Source organism: Dermacentor silvarum, chromosome 2 (genome assembly GCF_013339745.2).
Source record: "Dermacentor silvarum isolate Dsil-2018 chromosome 2, BIME_Dsil_1.4, whole genome shotgun sequence".
Classification (NCBI taxonomy): domain Eukaryota; kingdom Metazoa; phylum Arthropoda; class Arachnida; order Ixodida; family Ixodidae; genus Dermacentor; species Dermacentor silvarum.
In genome coordinates this window covers 43,054,169-43,070,257 of record NC_051155.1, presented here as the reverse complement: position 1 = coordinate 43,070,257, position 16,089 = coordinate 43,054,169, and the positions used below count along the sequence as shown (strand labels likewise).

At 50.5% G+C, this 16,089-nt stretch overlaps 1 protein-coding gene across 2 annotated transcripts in view; it reads left to right on the top strand.

Moving 5' to 3' along the window:
- LOC119441426 (uncharacterized) overlaps nucleotides 1-16,089 on the top strand; it is a 37,719-nt gene that overhangs the window by 19,230 nt on the left and 2,400 nt on the right. For both annotated transcript variants that reach the window (XM_037706048.2, XM_037706049.2), the window contains exons 2-3: nucleotides 83-369; nucleotides 1,621-1,719. In XM_037706048.2, coding sequence (XP_037561976.1) covers nucleotides 136-369; nucleotides 1,621-1,719 — 333 coding nt within the window. In that variant the 5' untranslated portion in view covers nucleotides 83-135. The remainder of the gene's footprint in view (nucleotides 1-82; nucleotides 370-1,620; nucleotides 1,720-16,089) is intronic.

The following is a 16,089-nucleotide window of genomic DNA, read 5'->3' as shown; positions in this document are numbered from 1 at the left end:
ACTACAACGCCGGATTTTCGCGTAATTGGTCATATATAACGCTTTCGCATGAATAAATAAATGAACTAATTTCTCATTCCAGACACGGAGTTCCAGTGAAGTAGAGCCTCGCAGACGGAACAAAAAGGAAGCGAGATGGCCGCATTTACGGTGACGGTGCGCGACTTCCCCGACCTCAAAGACCGCACGCGCATCATCCTTGAACAGCGGCCTCCCGAAGGGTCGCAGTGCCTGCGCTGCGGCGACCTCACAGGACTGGCGTGGCGGGCCGTGTGCGGTCACAGCTTTTGTAACGACTGCAAGGACGCCCTCTCGCGGGCGCACGTACTCACTTGCCCCGTGCACTTCGTGAAGACGCCTAAAGCCATGGTGAGCACACTGACTGCGCACATGTGTCGTTTCTTTCTGAACGCGCCGGGCATTTTGTCGGCACTGGCAGCCGGTCCGCTGCCGCCGGCCGCGGTAGGGCTAAGGGAAATGGGAGCGAGTTCAGCTCAGCTGGAAAGCTAATTGTTTAAAGACGTGAACGTAGGCCTTCCTCAAACAGCGAGCTAGGGGGCGAAGATAGGTAGGCACATTGCCAGAACATTGACGCTGCATACGGACATGGTTTGGCTATTCGGAACGTCACCACGAGGGAAATTAGGGAAAAGAAGTTTTTTTTATTATTCTGTGTATTTATCGAAACATTCATCAAGAACAACCACTCTTCAAATGAATAGCTTCACCACCTATCACTCAAAGGTTAATTACGGTAAAGGCGTTCTGGTCAATCCTTACCCTCATAAGCTGCAAGCTTCTATGGCAGTAGGCGTGAAAGAGGACATTTCAGACTTCACCCTTGGAGAAACCACAGAGACGTTGCCACCTGCGATAAGTCTAGAAATTGACAAAGAAACCTTCCTTACAGAAATGCATGGGACAACGAACTAGGCGGAAGTCCTGCTTCCGATGCGAGCATGTCGCCAAGAGTGTTTTTCGTAAGCCCAGACCACACGTACGCTTGCGGACGCCCGCAAGCTCGCGCCTGCGCGCCCACGCATGCGCAGACGGTGAGGCACGGCTCGTACGCGTCGAAACGCGGCGCGATCTAGGTGATCAGCTCCTCTCTAATATTGCGCGCTTGGGCTGCCTCGCGTCGGTGCGCCTGGCTACGCAGCGACGGCGCGGTACATTCAACTCTCAGTTAAGCAGATTTATACCATGCAAGCAAGCGCTTCTTCCTCACTTTTTGTGCCGATTTAACAGCTCTAAATATATAGCAATTACGTTTAGAGATATCGAAGCATTTTGAAACACTGTCGACAACGAAGTACGAAGTGACGTCTGTCAAGGCGTCAACGAGTGAGGCCAGGTGAAGGCCAGTGAGCGCGCGCTCTCGCGCGTATTTGTGGATACAAACCGCCATTCCTCGCTAGGCGCGGCAGGCGCAAGGCGCGTAGATGCGAGCTTGGGCGCGTCCGCAAGCGTACGTGTGCTCTGGGCTTTAGGCAAAGACCAATTCTGTTGTCGCAAGAGTCCCACAGGTTGCACGCATCCGCTAAATACGTAGCGGAGTTGTAGAGTAGCTATCGTGGTCGTCATGCGACACGTCTCGAGTGGGCGTCTTCATCTTTCTAGCTCAAGCGGACGGACCAAGGTCTTCAGGAGACCAAGGAATGTCAAGCAGGCTGTGCGTGGAACGGATGCACCGAGTCGGGAAGCCTGCAGTCCATCCTGGTAAATGCTTCACCCATTTCGACAAATTGAATTATTGAGTGTAAAGCTGCGTTTGGGTATGACTACAGCTGGTAGTCGAGGCATCTGGATTATTCTTGATCACCTGCGTTTTTTAACATGCACCTAAATCTAAGTATACGAATTGCATTTCTCCTCCATCAAATTCTGCTGCTGCAGCCAGCAAACGAACCCGCGACCTCACGCTCATCAGCAGGACGCCCTAGCCACAATGTCACCACGGCAACAGCTTCACAAAACGTATAGGAAAAGTCAAGGTGGATCCATTGAGTAGGTTTGCGAAGTGGCAAATAGCTCGTTTTCGCCAACAACAATATATTTGTCGCAGTAGGAGAGAATAAACATCTTTATTAAGTAAATGCAGCTTTGGAGAGGCGTCCTCATTCCAGAATGCCTTGAGCTCGGGCCGCGTCCTGGGCCCTCGCAATCAGCCGTTGCTGACGTTCGAGGTCGGAGCTGGCCAAGGTTCTCTCCCAAAGCTCGTTGGTGTGGTAAGGGTTCGGAGGATTGAGTGGTGCCTCTCTGCAACCCCCTACTTTGTGCCTGAGGGACTCGGGCTCTGCGCAGTAGCGGCATTGCGGAGAGAATTATGTAGGGACTATAAGGTGGTTTCAGGTTGGGTGGGGGAATGTATTAACCTGTAGAGCTCGGAGGAATCGCTCCTGCTCTCTAGGTAGTGACTTGTGTGGGGGTGCAATGTTCTACGGGTTAGCTTGTAGTGTTGTGTGATGTCTTGGTACGAGACTAGAGGGTGCATGCGGTCGGGTTCAGATTCCTTGGCGTCGGCTCGGTGGGTCAAATCTCGAGCCACGTGGTTGGCGGCCTCGTTGCCCGGAATGCCGTGATGAGCTGGCGCCCAGATGATCATGATCTGGTTGAGATGATCATGATCAGATGAGATGATCTGGTTGGCGGCTTTTGATTGATGATCTTGAGCGTAGTGGCATGAATTCTGCCGCTAGCGAAGTTGCGGCACGCCTACTGGGAGTCGGTCACTGTGACTTCAACCTGTGTTTGGGAGAGCGCGAGCGCTATGGCCGCTTCCTAGCCTTGGAAGGGCTTGTATCGGGTGAGCGAAATGCTGCTCCGATGTTCTTTGTTGACCATTACGGTGGCTGTTGTGGCTGCGCGTCTGGGGTAAGACCCCGCATCCGTGTAGGCTGTAGAGGGCAAAGTCCCGTATCGCTTGTGTATGGCAGTAGGAAGCATTCTCGAAACACGGGTGGTGAAACCGTGTTTGAATTTTCGAAGCAGCTTCTTACACTGCCACAGATTAGGAAACGTTCGGTCAGTACTAATTTATTGTTGTTCGAAAAAACGACTGCCATTCGGCGACACAAAAAGAACATTCTAACCACCTACCATTGCGCGTGATTGTACAAAGATATATATACATTTATATATGTGCATTATATATATATATATATATAATGCAGATCCTGCTCGCTATGGGAACCAGTGTATTCGTTGCTTAGTTGAATGGGTAAGAAACGGCGCATCACGAATATACAGGGTGTCTCAGCTATCAGGCAGCACGACTTAAAAAAAGAGGAACGGCGTTACGCGAAGCAAACCTAGTGCGTGTTGTTCCCAGTACAGTGGAGTAGCCGCTAGTAATTTTATTGCGATAGCAATTATATGGACACTCAAAAGCAGATTTCTGCCGTCGGCGTCGCCGTCGCCGTCGCCGTGAGGTTCCGTATGACGTCAATGGAGATGAAATCGTCGCCGCGTGCCGAACGCTGTATGTGCGAGTGAAAGGGCGCGAGGGACGCGCGCTTTCACGGGGAGTGAACGCACGGCGAACAAACGCGCGTTCTGCGCTGTGCTCGCTTAAGGGCTGCAGAAGTAAGCGTCTCTTTCCTCCTTTACAATCACCATATATGTAGAGCAAACGCGCCTTCTTCCGACGCGCGAGAGGCCGTGGGGGAGGGGGGGGGAGGGGAGGGAAGGGAGGCGACGTTTAGCTGCGGCACCAAGTGCCTATTTATATCAGAGGCTCCGGCAACAGTCACCAACGCCGCACGCATTTTGAGCGAACGCGGGCAAAACGCCGACGGCGTCGACAATAGTTCGGCGTGTTGCCGGTGCTGCTGCATGTCCAAGTTTATACAGCTCATAAAGCTAATATCATTACTCCGTATAGCTCTCTACAAATTTGCTATCGCAATTGATGCTTCGCCTTTCAGGTGAAACTGCGACAACTTTTTTTGTTACTGATATTTAATTAGCTAATTGTAATCAATTATCTAACTCGAGGAGTACTGTCCTAATTATCAAAGTGTCAATGAGAAAATTCTAGAGCAACATGAAAAACTTCCGATAGAGCTTTCTGTTGCTCAATGCGTGCTACATAAATGTGCTACATAAATGAGTGTGAAAGGAGCCCGCGAATACACGCAGAATTGCCGCGCGACTGGCCGCTCGAGGCACTTCCGATTTGATTTTATTGCGGCCGTGCTGGACACGTGGCACGTCACTGTCGCCTACTTGTACCGAACGTCTCCAACAATGTGCCTCCATATGCGCCACGTTTCCAACAACGGCGCAGTTATTCGGACAGCTATGATTCTCCTCCTGCCGCTGAGACCGCCTTCTCCGCTCGCCGTTCACAATCTCCTCGCCGGCGCTCCATTTCGCCCATGCATCGTCGGCGGAGCCCTCTCCGCCAGGAAAACTGAATATCGCAGTTCAGGAGGCAAGAATTGCGGTGTCAGCAAAATGTATAAGGTCTCATAGTTTACCGAAAAACGTTATTGAAATCGCAATAAAAGGAATAGATGCCCGTATTTGCCGCATAGTTGGAAAAGTGACGACACCGCTTTCTGGATTATCCCTTCGGACGGCCAACGCGCAGCACGTCGAGCCATCCGGTGCCTGCACCGCTCGTGTCGTCATTCAGGAGGTTCTATATGTCATCGAATTCATCGTGTTGCCATCATGTTCTCACGACGTCATATTAGGATGGGACTTTCTCTCCACACATCATGCGATCATCGACTGCGCCCGCGCCGAAATTGAGCTGTTTCAGTTTTCGACAGATATTATCCATGCCAACGAGGACTCTTGTCGCAAACCCCTCAACCAACTTCTTCAAGGCGACAATGCACTTTCTAATTGGTCGGAAGCCTCTGAGGAAGCGTTTACCACTCTTCGCCGCCTACTTACGTCTCCGCCAATCTTGCGCCATTTTGACCCAAGCGTACCTACAGAACTTCACACTGACGCCAGTGGTGTAGGCCTTGGTGCCGTGCTCGCACAACGTAAGAACACTAATGCCGAATACGTGGTCGCTTATGCCAGTCGTGCCCTTACAAAACCTGAGGTCAATTACACAGTAACCGAAAAAGAGTGTTTTGGCCATCGTATGGGCACTTCAAAAATTTCGCCCATATCTCTACGGTCGACCCTTTGACGTGGGGACGGATCATCACGCTCTTTGCTGGTTATCTAACCTCAAAGACCCGTCGGGTCTCCTCGCTCGGTGGGCCCTCCGCATCCAGGAATACGATATCCGTGTCGTCTATCGCTCTGGACGCTGACACTCTGACGCGGATGCCCTCTCGCGCTTCCCAGTTACTTCAGACGCCAGTACTCCTACGGACAGTCATGACATCTCCCCAATTGACATCATGGACATGGCCTCCGAGCAACGAAAAGACCCATGGATCGTCACGATATTCGATATTATGTCCAACACTCCGGCGGCTTCGGCAACTCGAGCGTTACGCCGACAGGCCCAGCATTTCGTCATCCGCGACGGACTTTTATACCGTAGCAACTACCACAATGACGGCCGCACATGGCTCTTAGTCGTGCCCCGCCACCTTCGAAACGATTTATGCTCCGCTTTTCACTCCGACCCCCAGTGTGGTCACGGCGGAGTGTCGAAGACCTACACACGGCTTCGCCTACGCTACTATTGGCGCGGCATGTACACCTTCATCCGTAAATACTTACGCTCCTGCATTGCCTGTCAGCGACGCAAATGTGTCTCGCACCTCTCCAGCCAGCTCCCTGCCCAGCTCACCCATTTGACCGTGTCGGCATTGATTTATACGGGCCTCTTCCATCTACTGGCGCTGGCAACCGATGGATTGTTGTCGCCGTAGATCATTTGACACGATATGCTGAAACCGCCGCCTTCCCTGCCGCATCAGCAAAAGACGTCGCCTCGTTCATTCTACACAACTTTGTTCTCCGCCATGGTGCACCTTGTGAACTGCTGAGCGATCAAGGTCGCGTATTCCTCTCGGACATGCTGCAGTCACTCGTATCGGAATGCCAAATTATTCACTGCACAACTACCGCTTATCACCCACAGACGAATGGCTTAACTGAACGATTCCACATAACTCTTGGTGACATGCTATCAATGTATGTGGCGTCAGACCATTCCAACTGGGATGCTGTACTTGCCTTTGTCACATACGCATATAACACTGCCTCCCAAGCCACTACCGGATTCTCACCATTCTTTCTGCTCTACGGCTGCCAGCCCTCCAGCACCATTGATACGGTTCTCCCGTATCGGCCGCACCCTACCGACTGATCACCTGTTGCTACGGTCGCTCAGCACGCCGAGAAATGCCGACAACTTGCCCGTTCGTTGACGTCTGCTCAACAGTGTCGCCAAAAACAGCGTCATGACCTCAAACCACCTCCTCACCCTTTCGCCATCGACTCCCTCGTGTGGCTTTGGGTCCCGCCTATTTCTGCTCCTGGTCTTTCCTCAAAGCTCCTTCCCAAGTACCACGGGCCCTACCGCGTGGTTGCGCAAACATCCCCAGTTAATTACGTGGTTGAACCCGTGTCGCCATCTTCCGATCTCCGTCGTCGCGGGCGAGAGACTGTACACATTGACCGGCTCAAGCCGTATTACGATCCACTGCACTTTCCCTAGGTCGCCAGGATGGCTACTCTTCCATACCGGGGGGTGATTGTGAGGAAGATCGGCATGCTGAAAAGCCCCGTTGCCATCGTGTGGCTCGTACCCAGTTCGCTCTCTGGCCACGCCCTGCCTGCTGGTGCTGCGTTGCTCGCTGCCGCTCTACGACCCAAATAAACCCCCTTTACTATATATATATATATCATAAGAAGCCAACAAACATTGACACCAAGAACAACATAGGGGAAATTACTTGTACTTACTAATCAAATTAAAGAAATGATAAATTAATGGAAATGAAAATGGATGAAAAAACAACTGTCCGCAGGTGGGGAACGAACCCACGTCTTCGATTACGCGTGCGATGCTCTCACCATTGAGCTACCGCGGAACCGTTTTCCCATCCACTTTCTGGGGTATTTATGTTTTACAAGTGGAACTAACCTGGGAGTGTTAGCCAGCGCCACCACTCACAAACCTTGGGGTGGAACATCCTTTCTGCCACAGGCGTCACGAGCACGTTATCTTTTTTGGGTGTTGGCAACTGGTCAATAAACCCACATATGCTACCTGAAGGCATCAATGTTGCCGGATTCGAGCCCTCGTTATCGAGAAGAAAGGGAACCGAGGGGCCCGATTTTTATTAATCATATCATAAGAAGCCAACAAACATTGACACCAAGGACAACATAGGGGAAATTACTTGTGCTTACTAATTGAATTAAAGAAATGATAAATTAATGGAAATGAAAACTCCCAGGGTTAGTTCCAGTTGTAAAACATAAATACCCCAGAAAGTGGATGGGAAAACGGTCCCGCGGTAGCTCAATGGTGAGAGCATCGCATGCGTAATGCGAAGACGTGGGTTCGTTCCCCACCTGCGGACAGTTGTTTTTTCATCCATTTTCATTTCCATTAATTTATGATTTCTTTAATTCAATTAGTAAGTACGAGTAATTTCCTATATGTTGTCATTGGTGTCTTGTTGCGCTATTGGACGAGTTCCATGGCTGCTTTGCGTCGACGTCAAGTGTCGGTCGAACGCCCCTAACCTAGCACCCAATAATCACAGAGGACGCAGCGAGACCGATTCACCAAAACCCTTATCATGTAGCCATAAAGGAGCGTGAGGCGACACGACAGAAGGGTAAACAAATGCTTGAAGACGATGTTATTCAGCCTTCCAAGAGCCCCTGGGCATCAGTTTTGGTCAAGAAGGACGGCAGTCTGCGTTTTTGTGTGGATTATCGAAAGCTAAATCAGGTGAAAAAAAAAAGACGTGTACGCGCTTCCCCGCATAGACGATTTACTTTACAGGCTTCGAAATGCTCGTTATTTCTCTTCAATGGACTTCAAAAACGGCTATTGGCAAATTATGGTAGACCCGAGAGCCCGTGAGAGGACTATACAAATATAAGATCTTGCCTTTCGGCTTGTGCTCTGCAACTGCTACTTTTCAACGGCTTATGGATACCGTACTTTCGGGGCTGAAGTGGAAACCCTGCTTAGTCTAGCTCGATAATTTTTCCGCAACGTTTGAAGAGCACATTGAACAGCTTGAAGCGGTTCTGCAATCAATACGGTCCCCCGGCCTCACCCTAAAGCCGGAGAAATGCCTCTTTTGCTTTGAGAAGCTAGAGTTTCTTGGTCATGTCGTCAGAACGCGGGTGTCCGCCCAGATCCTAAAAAAAATTGCCGCTGTCGCACAGTTCCCTGTACCTTCAGATAAAAAGCCTGTCAGGCGCTTTCCGGGCCTCTGCGCATATTATCGGCGGTTTATTGCAGACATTGCTCGCATTGCGTCGCCGTTAACTTGCCTCACGAGAGATGACGTTGCGTTTGATGGGGCGATGAACAGCAAGCTGCATTTAACGATTTGCGGAACCATTTACAAATGCCCCTTGTGCTTGCCCACTTTGCCGAGACAGCTCCTACACTGCTTCAGACTGGTTCCAGCAATGTTGGTCGCGGTACTGTGCTTGTGCAGTGCCAGGACGACACAGAAAGAGTGTTTATGCAAGCAGAACGCTCTCACACGCAGAAGCAAATTACTCTAGAACTGTGAAAGAATGCCTCGCCGAGGTATGGGGGCTTACAAAATTTCGCCCATATTTGTATGGACGCCCCTTCAAAGTTATCAGCGACCATCATTCACTTCCCTGGCTCACAAATCTTAAAGATCCTTCCGGGCGATTAGCCCGGAAGAGTTGGATATGACGGTCATGCACAAATCAGGTAAATGACATACCGATGCTGACTGCCTGTCTCAGTCACCCATAGGGTCGGCTCCTTCTACCGATGAAGAGGAAACAGCATTCCCCGGTCTTCTCGACATGTCTACCATTGCACAACAACGCGACGACCCTGAGTTGCTTGGCTTGATTAATTTCTTCGACGGACCAACTAAGACGGCACCTGAGGCTTTCGCAATAGGATTGCCATCGTTTTGCTTAAGGAACAAAGTTCTGTGCAAAATGAACTTCTCATCGAGCGGATCAAGCTATTGCCTCGTCGTTCCTACTGCTGCTCTTCGTAGTCAAGTACTCGAAGCATGCCACAACGAGGTCACTTCTAGGCACCTAGGTTACACGCGAACACTGAACAGAGTGCGACAACGATACTATTGGCCAGGACTGCCCGTTGCCGTGAAACATCACGTTTAGACCTGCCTTGATTGTCAGCGGCGCAAGTCAGCTGCAACGAAACCAGCCAGTTTGCTGCAAGCCGTTCACGTACCGCAAACGTAAACCTCTTGGATCCACTTCCTACCTCTACTACTGGTAACCGCTTGGTTATTGTAGCAACTGACTATCTTACTCGCTGCGCCGACACAAAAGTTATCCAGAGAGGCACAGCAGCAGCGGTGGCACGATTTTTCATAGAGAATATTGCGCTGAGACATGGCGCACCAACCACCGTCATAACTGACCGAGGCCCCACATTCACAGCCGCGCTCATAAATCACGTCTTGATGCTCAGTGGCACGACTCATCGAAAGACAACAGGCTACCATCCACAAACAAACGCACTAACCGAGCGCCTGAACAAAACACTCGAAGACATGCTTTCAATGCACGTGCGTATAGAGCACAAAAATTGGGACGAGATTCTTTCTGCCTTATATCGCGTTTGCTCGCAACACGGCTATACAAGAAACTACACGGATGATTCAATTCAGCTTTGTCCACGGAGGGAAGTAAAGACGATGTTCGATGCCATATTACCAAACGAACCTGACGACACGGACACTGTTGTGATCGGCCGTTTAGCCTTCAAAACGGTGGCTCACGGAGATAATGAATGAGGCGTGAACGAGCCCTGAACGAGCCGACGACCCTGTCCAAGCCATCCTGACCATGACTAATGATGGCCGGCAGTTGGGCTCTGCCGGCAGGGGACCTTCCTTCAGGTTCCTCGTCATCCGCCCGCACTGCCGCGCCGGAGATGGGGTCAGTTTGCCTCCCTCCTTCCCCGTTCGTGCCCAGTGAGGTGCCTGAGTGGGGCATAAAGCTCTCTTCGGAGAAAAAGCGCTACCCACCTCCGGAATGGCGGGACATGGTGAAATCCGTCTCCTGACGCCGGATTGGGGGAAGGCGACGGGACAAATGGGAACAAAGGTGTTAAAAGAGGCGACGAACGCTCGGTCAACTCTTCGACAGCTGGAACTTGAACGAAAACCTCATATCTTCAGCACTTCTTGAAATACTCTTGTAAATATGTAATATAAACGTGTGTATTTAAACGTCCTGGGTGTTGGGCCAGCCCCACGTTCCCTTACTCCTCCTGCGGATACCACAAATCATCGGACCCCCGGTTGCAACAACACGGATGCCGATGCATTTACGCAACGTACAGAAGACAGGCAGCCCGCACACGTGCGAATAAACCAGCAGCAAGAGTACGATGTAGGTCGCTATAATGCCCATCATAGGCCTGTCACTTACGAAACTGGTGACAGGGTATGGGGCTGGACGCCTATACGAAAACGGGGACTACCGAGAAGCTGCTTAGACGATATTTCGGACCCTATAAAGTTTTGCGACGGCCAAGAGACGTCACATACAAGGTCGTTCCAGATAGCCCTTACTGTTCTGAACCGTTCTGAACTTGTGCACATAGTGCGTATGAAGCCATACGTGTGCGAGTGACTGTACAAGGGACTTTCGTTTTCACCAGGCGAACTTTATTGTTTAGCATCGGGGCGATGCTTTTTTAGAGAGAGAGAGAAAATGACGCGTGCGCTATGTAGACATTTAGATGACCATGACGATATTTGCTTTAACGGACTCCGAGTAGTGGGACAGGGGGAATTCGAAGACGAAGAAGGCCTCTTTGTTCTGGTGATTATTCAACAGGCTGTTCCGCCGTCTTGTTCACCACCGACCAACGTGTTGGTGTCTCTAGTGCGCGTGGAACCGCGACAATACTGTAATGGAAAGAAGCAGAGAAGAGGCCGAGGCCTGAAAGCCTTCTTCACCTTCTCTTCACGCTCCCGCAGTCCGAGCGCCCAAGCCCAAGTGCGGCTCTTTGTCTTCATGAGATTCATTACACTGGGGCACGCTGCGGTTTGCCACGCCACGACTTGAAACGCTGCCGAAAATGGTTGCAAAGGTCGTTCTGGCGGTTGTGAGGGCGGTTGTGAGGGCGTGCGGGTGGTGAGCACAATAGACGACAAGAATGGAAATGGAATTCGTTGTCCTTGAGCCGTCCAGTGCATGCACAACCATCTTCTCTGGTGGGCGGCACTGAGTGTTGCGCTCTGGTCGCTGGTCTCGGACACGATTAGCCTGTCGCTGTTGGGAAAACGCGGCATGCAGGAGATCCTTGACGCTGCACCGCTGTTTGTAGCACTGAACGTGGTTGGTGGCATTGATCACGGTCGATCGCATTGCGTCGGGGTTGTGTATTACGCAGCTTCTTCAATGAGGAGGTGAGCATCCGCGCCCAGTATGCGACGCAACTTGCGCTTTTGCAGAGTTGCCGCTGGCGGAACCAGGCTCCTCAAAATGCTGGAACCGTTAGACCGTGATAGAACGCGGAGTGCTGCCCCAACGTGCTGGTCAGTGTTCATGCCATCTGCAGGAGATGACTGGCCCTGATCTGCATTTCGAAAGGCGTATGATAGGAAGATCTGGGTCACATGGGCAGGTTTTCAATTATGATGACCTCGGACCCGCTCAGGTCTTCAGTAATGATGGTCACAGCCGTGCTGGTCTCCCTGGATCCCTTCAGCGAGACGTCGCTAGGCGAGGCATGAACGTCTCCGCATTCGGCCAATGACTGCTGTGAAGCCCGGAGGTGTCGGTCTGACGGGTTTAGAAGTATGTAGTTCTTTCGAACCGTGGACATATCGGTGTGATCGTGGGGTGTTAGCGCTCCATCATCGCAGCTGGACGACCAGTTGCGTACAGTGGAGCTGTCGAAGACTCAGGGCGGGATACTAGGTGATGGTCGTTCAGAAGCCGAGGCCACAGAAGTTGACAGGCCAGCGATGTCCACGGGGAGAGACGGTCGGTGCTCGCGACCTCGAACTTCAATTCCGGCAGCCGTCATTCTGAGCTGAACATAGCTTTGGGAAATCCAGAGCCCGGAGGCCACCTGGCGGTAGGTCAAAGCGGAGGCGGTGGTTCGCCAGGCGTTTCCCACAAGCTCGGATTGAGGTGACGGCGTCACCCCGTGAGACGGCGTCTTCGTATGTCCATTCGATGACGAGCTTGGAGGGTGCGTCGCCAACTGCTGTAGATGGGAAGTGGTCTCGACCTCTGGTGCAAAGGCGTTTTGACCTCTGGTGCAAAGCACTGCAAAGGCGTTTTGCTTCAACCAGCCATATTTTGTGGTCTGACCAAGCATGACGACCACCCAATGCATTGATAGCGCGAACCCAAAGGATGGTGTCGTCTTGAAAGCCGCGAAGCGCAGGCTTTTGCAGGCTTTCGCAATTCCACGAAAGCCGGCTGCTGTAAGTCGCACCGGCTGATCGATACCAGTTTGCCTGTCCAGCTGCTCGAGTAACTAGAGGCGGTGTTAACGGACAGTGCGGTCGTTGTGGTAGTCACGGCAACCGGTTCTTCCACCACGGAAGCGTAGACGACATCATTTGGTGGCTTGGAGGTCGAAGTAGCGCTTGGGAAGATATCCTCGCCAATTGAAGTGTGGACGGCGTTCCCAGGCAGAACGGTAAAATACAGAGGTGCCGTAGCCTTGTCTCAGTATAAGGTCTAAGTCTGGCACAACCGCTGACCTATGCGAAGGTGTTCGTCATAACACGGAGCTGTTGTGTCAGCTTGGTAATGGCTTGGAAGATTTCACTGGTACAGTCCTGCCCTAGAACCGCTGAGGAGGCTCGGATGCCGTCCCCAGAAGGTGGTGCGGGTACTGGCGACGATGGTAAGGTAGTGGGCTCCATAACCGAGGAAGCGTGTACGGCGTTCCTTGGCAGGAGGAACCCGGCACGCCGAAGAACCCCGAGGACGCAGTTAATACTGGAAAGCCTTAGTTGTAGACTGCGTCATTATTATGGATAGAATACAACGCTCCGAACGACTTCTTCACTTTCTCTTGTCTCCACGAGGGCGCCGTCCGAGCGCCCGAGTCCAATGCGCCTCCGTGTCCTCATGTTATATATATATATATATATATATATATATATATATATATATATATATACGTGTGTGTGTGTGTGTGTGGTGTGTGCGTGCGTGCGTGTCTGTGTGTGTAATGAAAGACATGACCCGAAGAAAAGCTGCTGGAGAAGACGGACTAACAGTCAATTTAATCAAAGGTGGAGGAGATATGATGCTTGAAAAGCTTGCGCCCGTTTATACGCGACGCCTCACGACTTGAAGTGTATCAGAGAGCTGGAAGAACGCCAACATCATACCAATCTATAAGACGAGAGACGTTAAAGAATTGCAGAATTATAGACCAATTAGTTTGCGTTCAGTATTGTATAAAATATTCACCAGGGCCGTTTCCAATAGAATCAGGACAACGCTTGACTTCAGTCAACCAAGACAGGCTGGCTTCAGGCAGGGATATTTTACGATGGATTATATCCACGTCATCAATCAGGTAATCCGGAAATCTGCAGAGTACAATAAACCCCTCTATATGGGTTTCATAGATTATGAAAAGGCATTTGATTCAGTAGAGATACCAGCTGTCATATTGACATTGCGTAATCAAGGAGTACAGGAGGCATGCGTGAATATCTTTGCAAATAATTCCACAGCTACATTGGTTCACTGCAAGAAAAGTAGAAATCAGGCAAGGAGACCCAATTTCTGCAATGCTATTCACTGCATGCTTAGAAGTATTCAAGCGCTTAGACTGGGAAGGCTTAGGAGTGAGGATGAGCGGCGATTATCTTAGCAACCTTCGGTTTGCAGATGACGCCGTCCTGTTCAGCAACACTGGGGACGAATTACAACAAATGATTGAGGATCTTAACTGAGAAAGTGTAAGAGTTGGGTTGAAGATTAATATACAGAAAACAAAGGTAATGTTCAACAGCCTGGCAAGAGATAAATAATTGAGAATAGCGAGTCAGCCTCAGATCCTGATCATGAGAAGGAAATTTACAGAAGAATAAAAAATGGATTGGAATGCATACGGCGGGCATTGCCAAATCCTTACTGGGAGCTTAACACTGTCGTTGCATTCTACCGGTGTTAACATATTGGTGTAGAAACTTGGAGGTTAACAAAGAAGCTAGAGAACAAGTTACGGACCGCACAAAGAGCGATGGAACGAAACATGTTAGGCCTCACGTTAAGAGACAGGAAGAGAGCGGTGCGGATCAGAGAGCAAACGGGGATAGCCTATATTCTAATCGACATTAAAAGAAAAAAATATGGAGCTGAGCAGGTCATGTAATGCGTAGGATGGATAATCGGTGGGCCATTAGAGTTACAGAATGGATACCACGAGAAGGGAAGCGCAGTCGAGGACGGCAGAAAACTAGGTGCATGGGGTGATGAAGTTAGGAAATTTGCAGGCACAAGTTGGAATCAGCTAACACAGACAGTGGTAATTTGAGATCGCATGCAGTGGACATAAATATAGGTTAATGATGATTATGATATATAATAAAAATTCACTCAGAGAAAACGGCGTTGAATAGCTAAGTACGTCCACCGAGAATCAATATTCATCTGTGTTTCGGCAAGCAGAATTGACATATAACATGACCCTTCATGACCCCAGAAAAAGGCTTATGGTCCATTTGGGGGCCATGACAAGTAGTTGATCTGTGATCGTGCACGGTGAACGTTACCGGCTGTGTTCTCATGCATATGTTCTGTCACTAACTCTCTCTCTCTCTCGCTTTGTGCACATGCGTGTGTGCGTGTTTTACTATATTTCTACTTCCCCCTACCCCCCCCCCCCTGTGCAGGGTAGCAAACCCTTTTTGTTCTCTAACTCCACCTTATAGTGTGAACCGTTCGACAAGTGCAAGAGCAAGACGCATAGCATTATGGTAGGAGCTGGAGGGGGCCATTCGCAAATTTTTCCAATGCGAAGATTTTTTTTTTGCCTAGTAGGAGCGAAAGTCAGAGCAAGGTCACGCTCAACGTCGCGCCAATTTCGTCTGCGAAAAACGTGGATCGATGCGGCGATAGTGCAGCTGGAAAAGCAGCCGGACATAGTGCAAAAGAAACACCGGATATGGTGCGAATTAAAGCGGCCCGATTGGCTAGTACCGGACCTAGTTCAAGAAAACGCCAGATATAGCGGGAATTAAGGTGGCCCGCGGAGACAGGGGATTCACGTCAGCAGACATGAACTCCAGCGCCAACATGCCGTCGTTGTTAATGCCATCGTCGTTATCTCATTGCCTCCATGACATTGGGATCATTCGTTCGTAGCCATGTCATCGTCATCTTTCCGTCGTTTTTATTCCATTGCTGTCACTGCGTTTTCATATCGTCGTCATCACGCTGTCTTCGAGCCGTCGTCGCGATACCGTCGTCATGGTGACATGGTCGTCATGCCATTTGTGATGTCAGGTTCCTCGGGAGTGAATTGTTTAACTGAGGCAGAGCCTCAGTTCAGGAAAGACGAAGCCATTTTTTTTCAAAACAAGCTTAATATTCAATGCAAGAAAAAGGAGAAAAAAAGAACACTAAACAGCACACAGAAAGTACCTAAAAACCAAAAGTACAATTGACCCCGTTAGTCCACGCGAGAAGAGTCTCAATCTAAAACAAAGAAACAAAAATCATCGAGTCTTATTTACTCGGGCACTTGCGTTGACGGCGTGCACTAGCACTTGCGTTGACGGCAGTAGTGACGTGGTGGGCAGTGGCATATGAGGGACGCGGACGCACGGTAGAACGAACACCGGACGTTCGAGTCCAAGGTTGTCGAAGTCGAAGGCCGTCCAAGTGGCGACCGCAACAGCTGAGCAGCGCACGTACTGGTTCTCTGGCTCGCGGCTTCGCCCTGGCGCCTCTCGCCAGCGT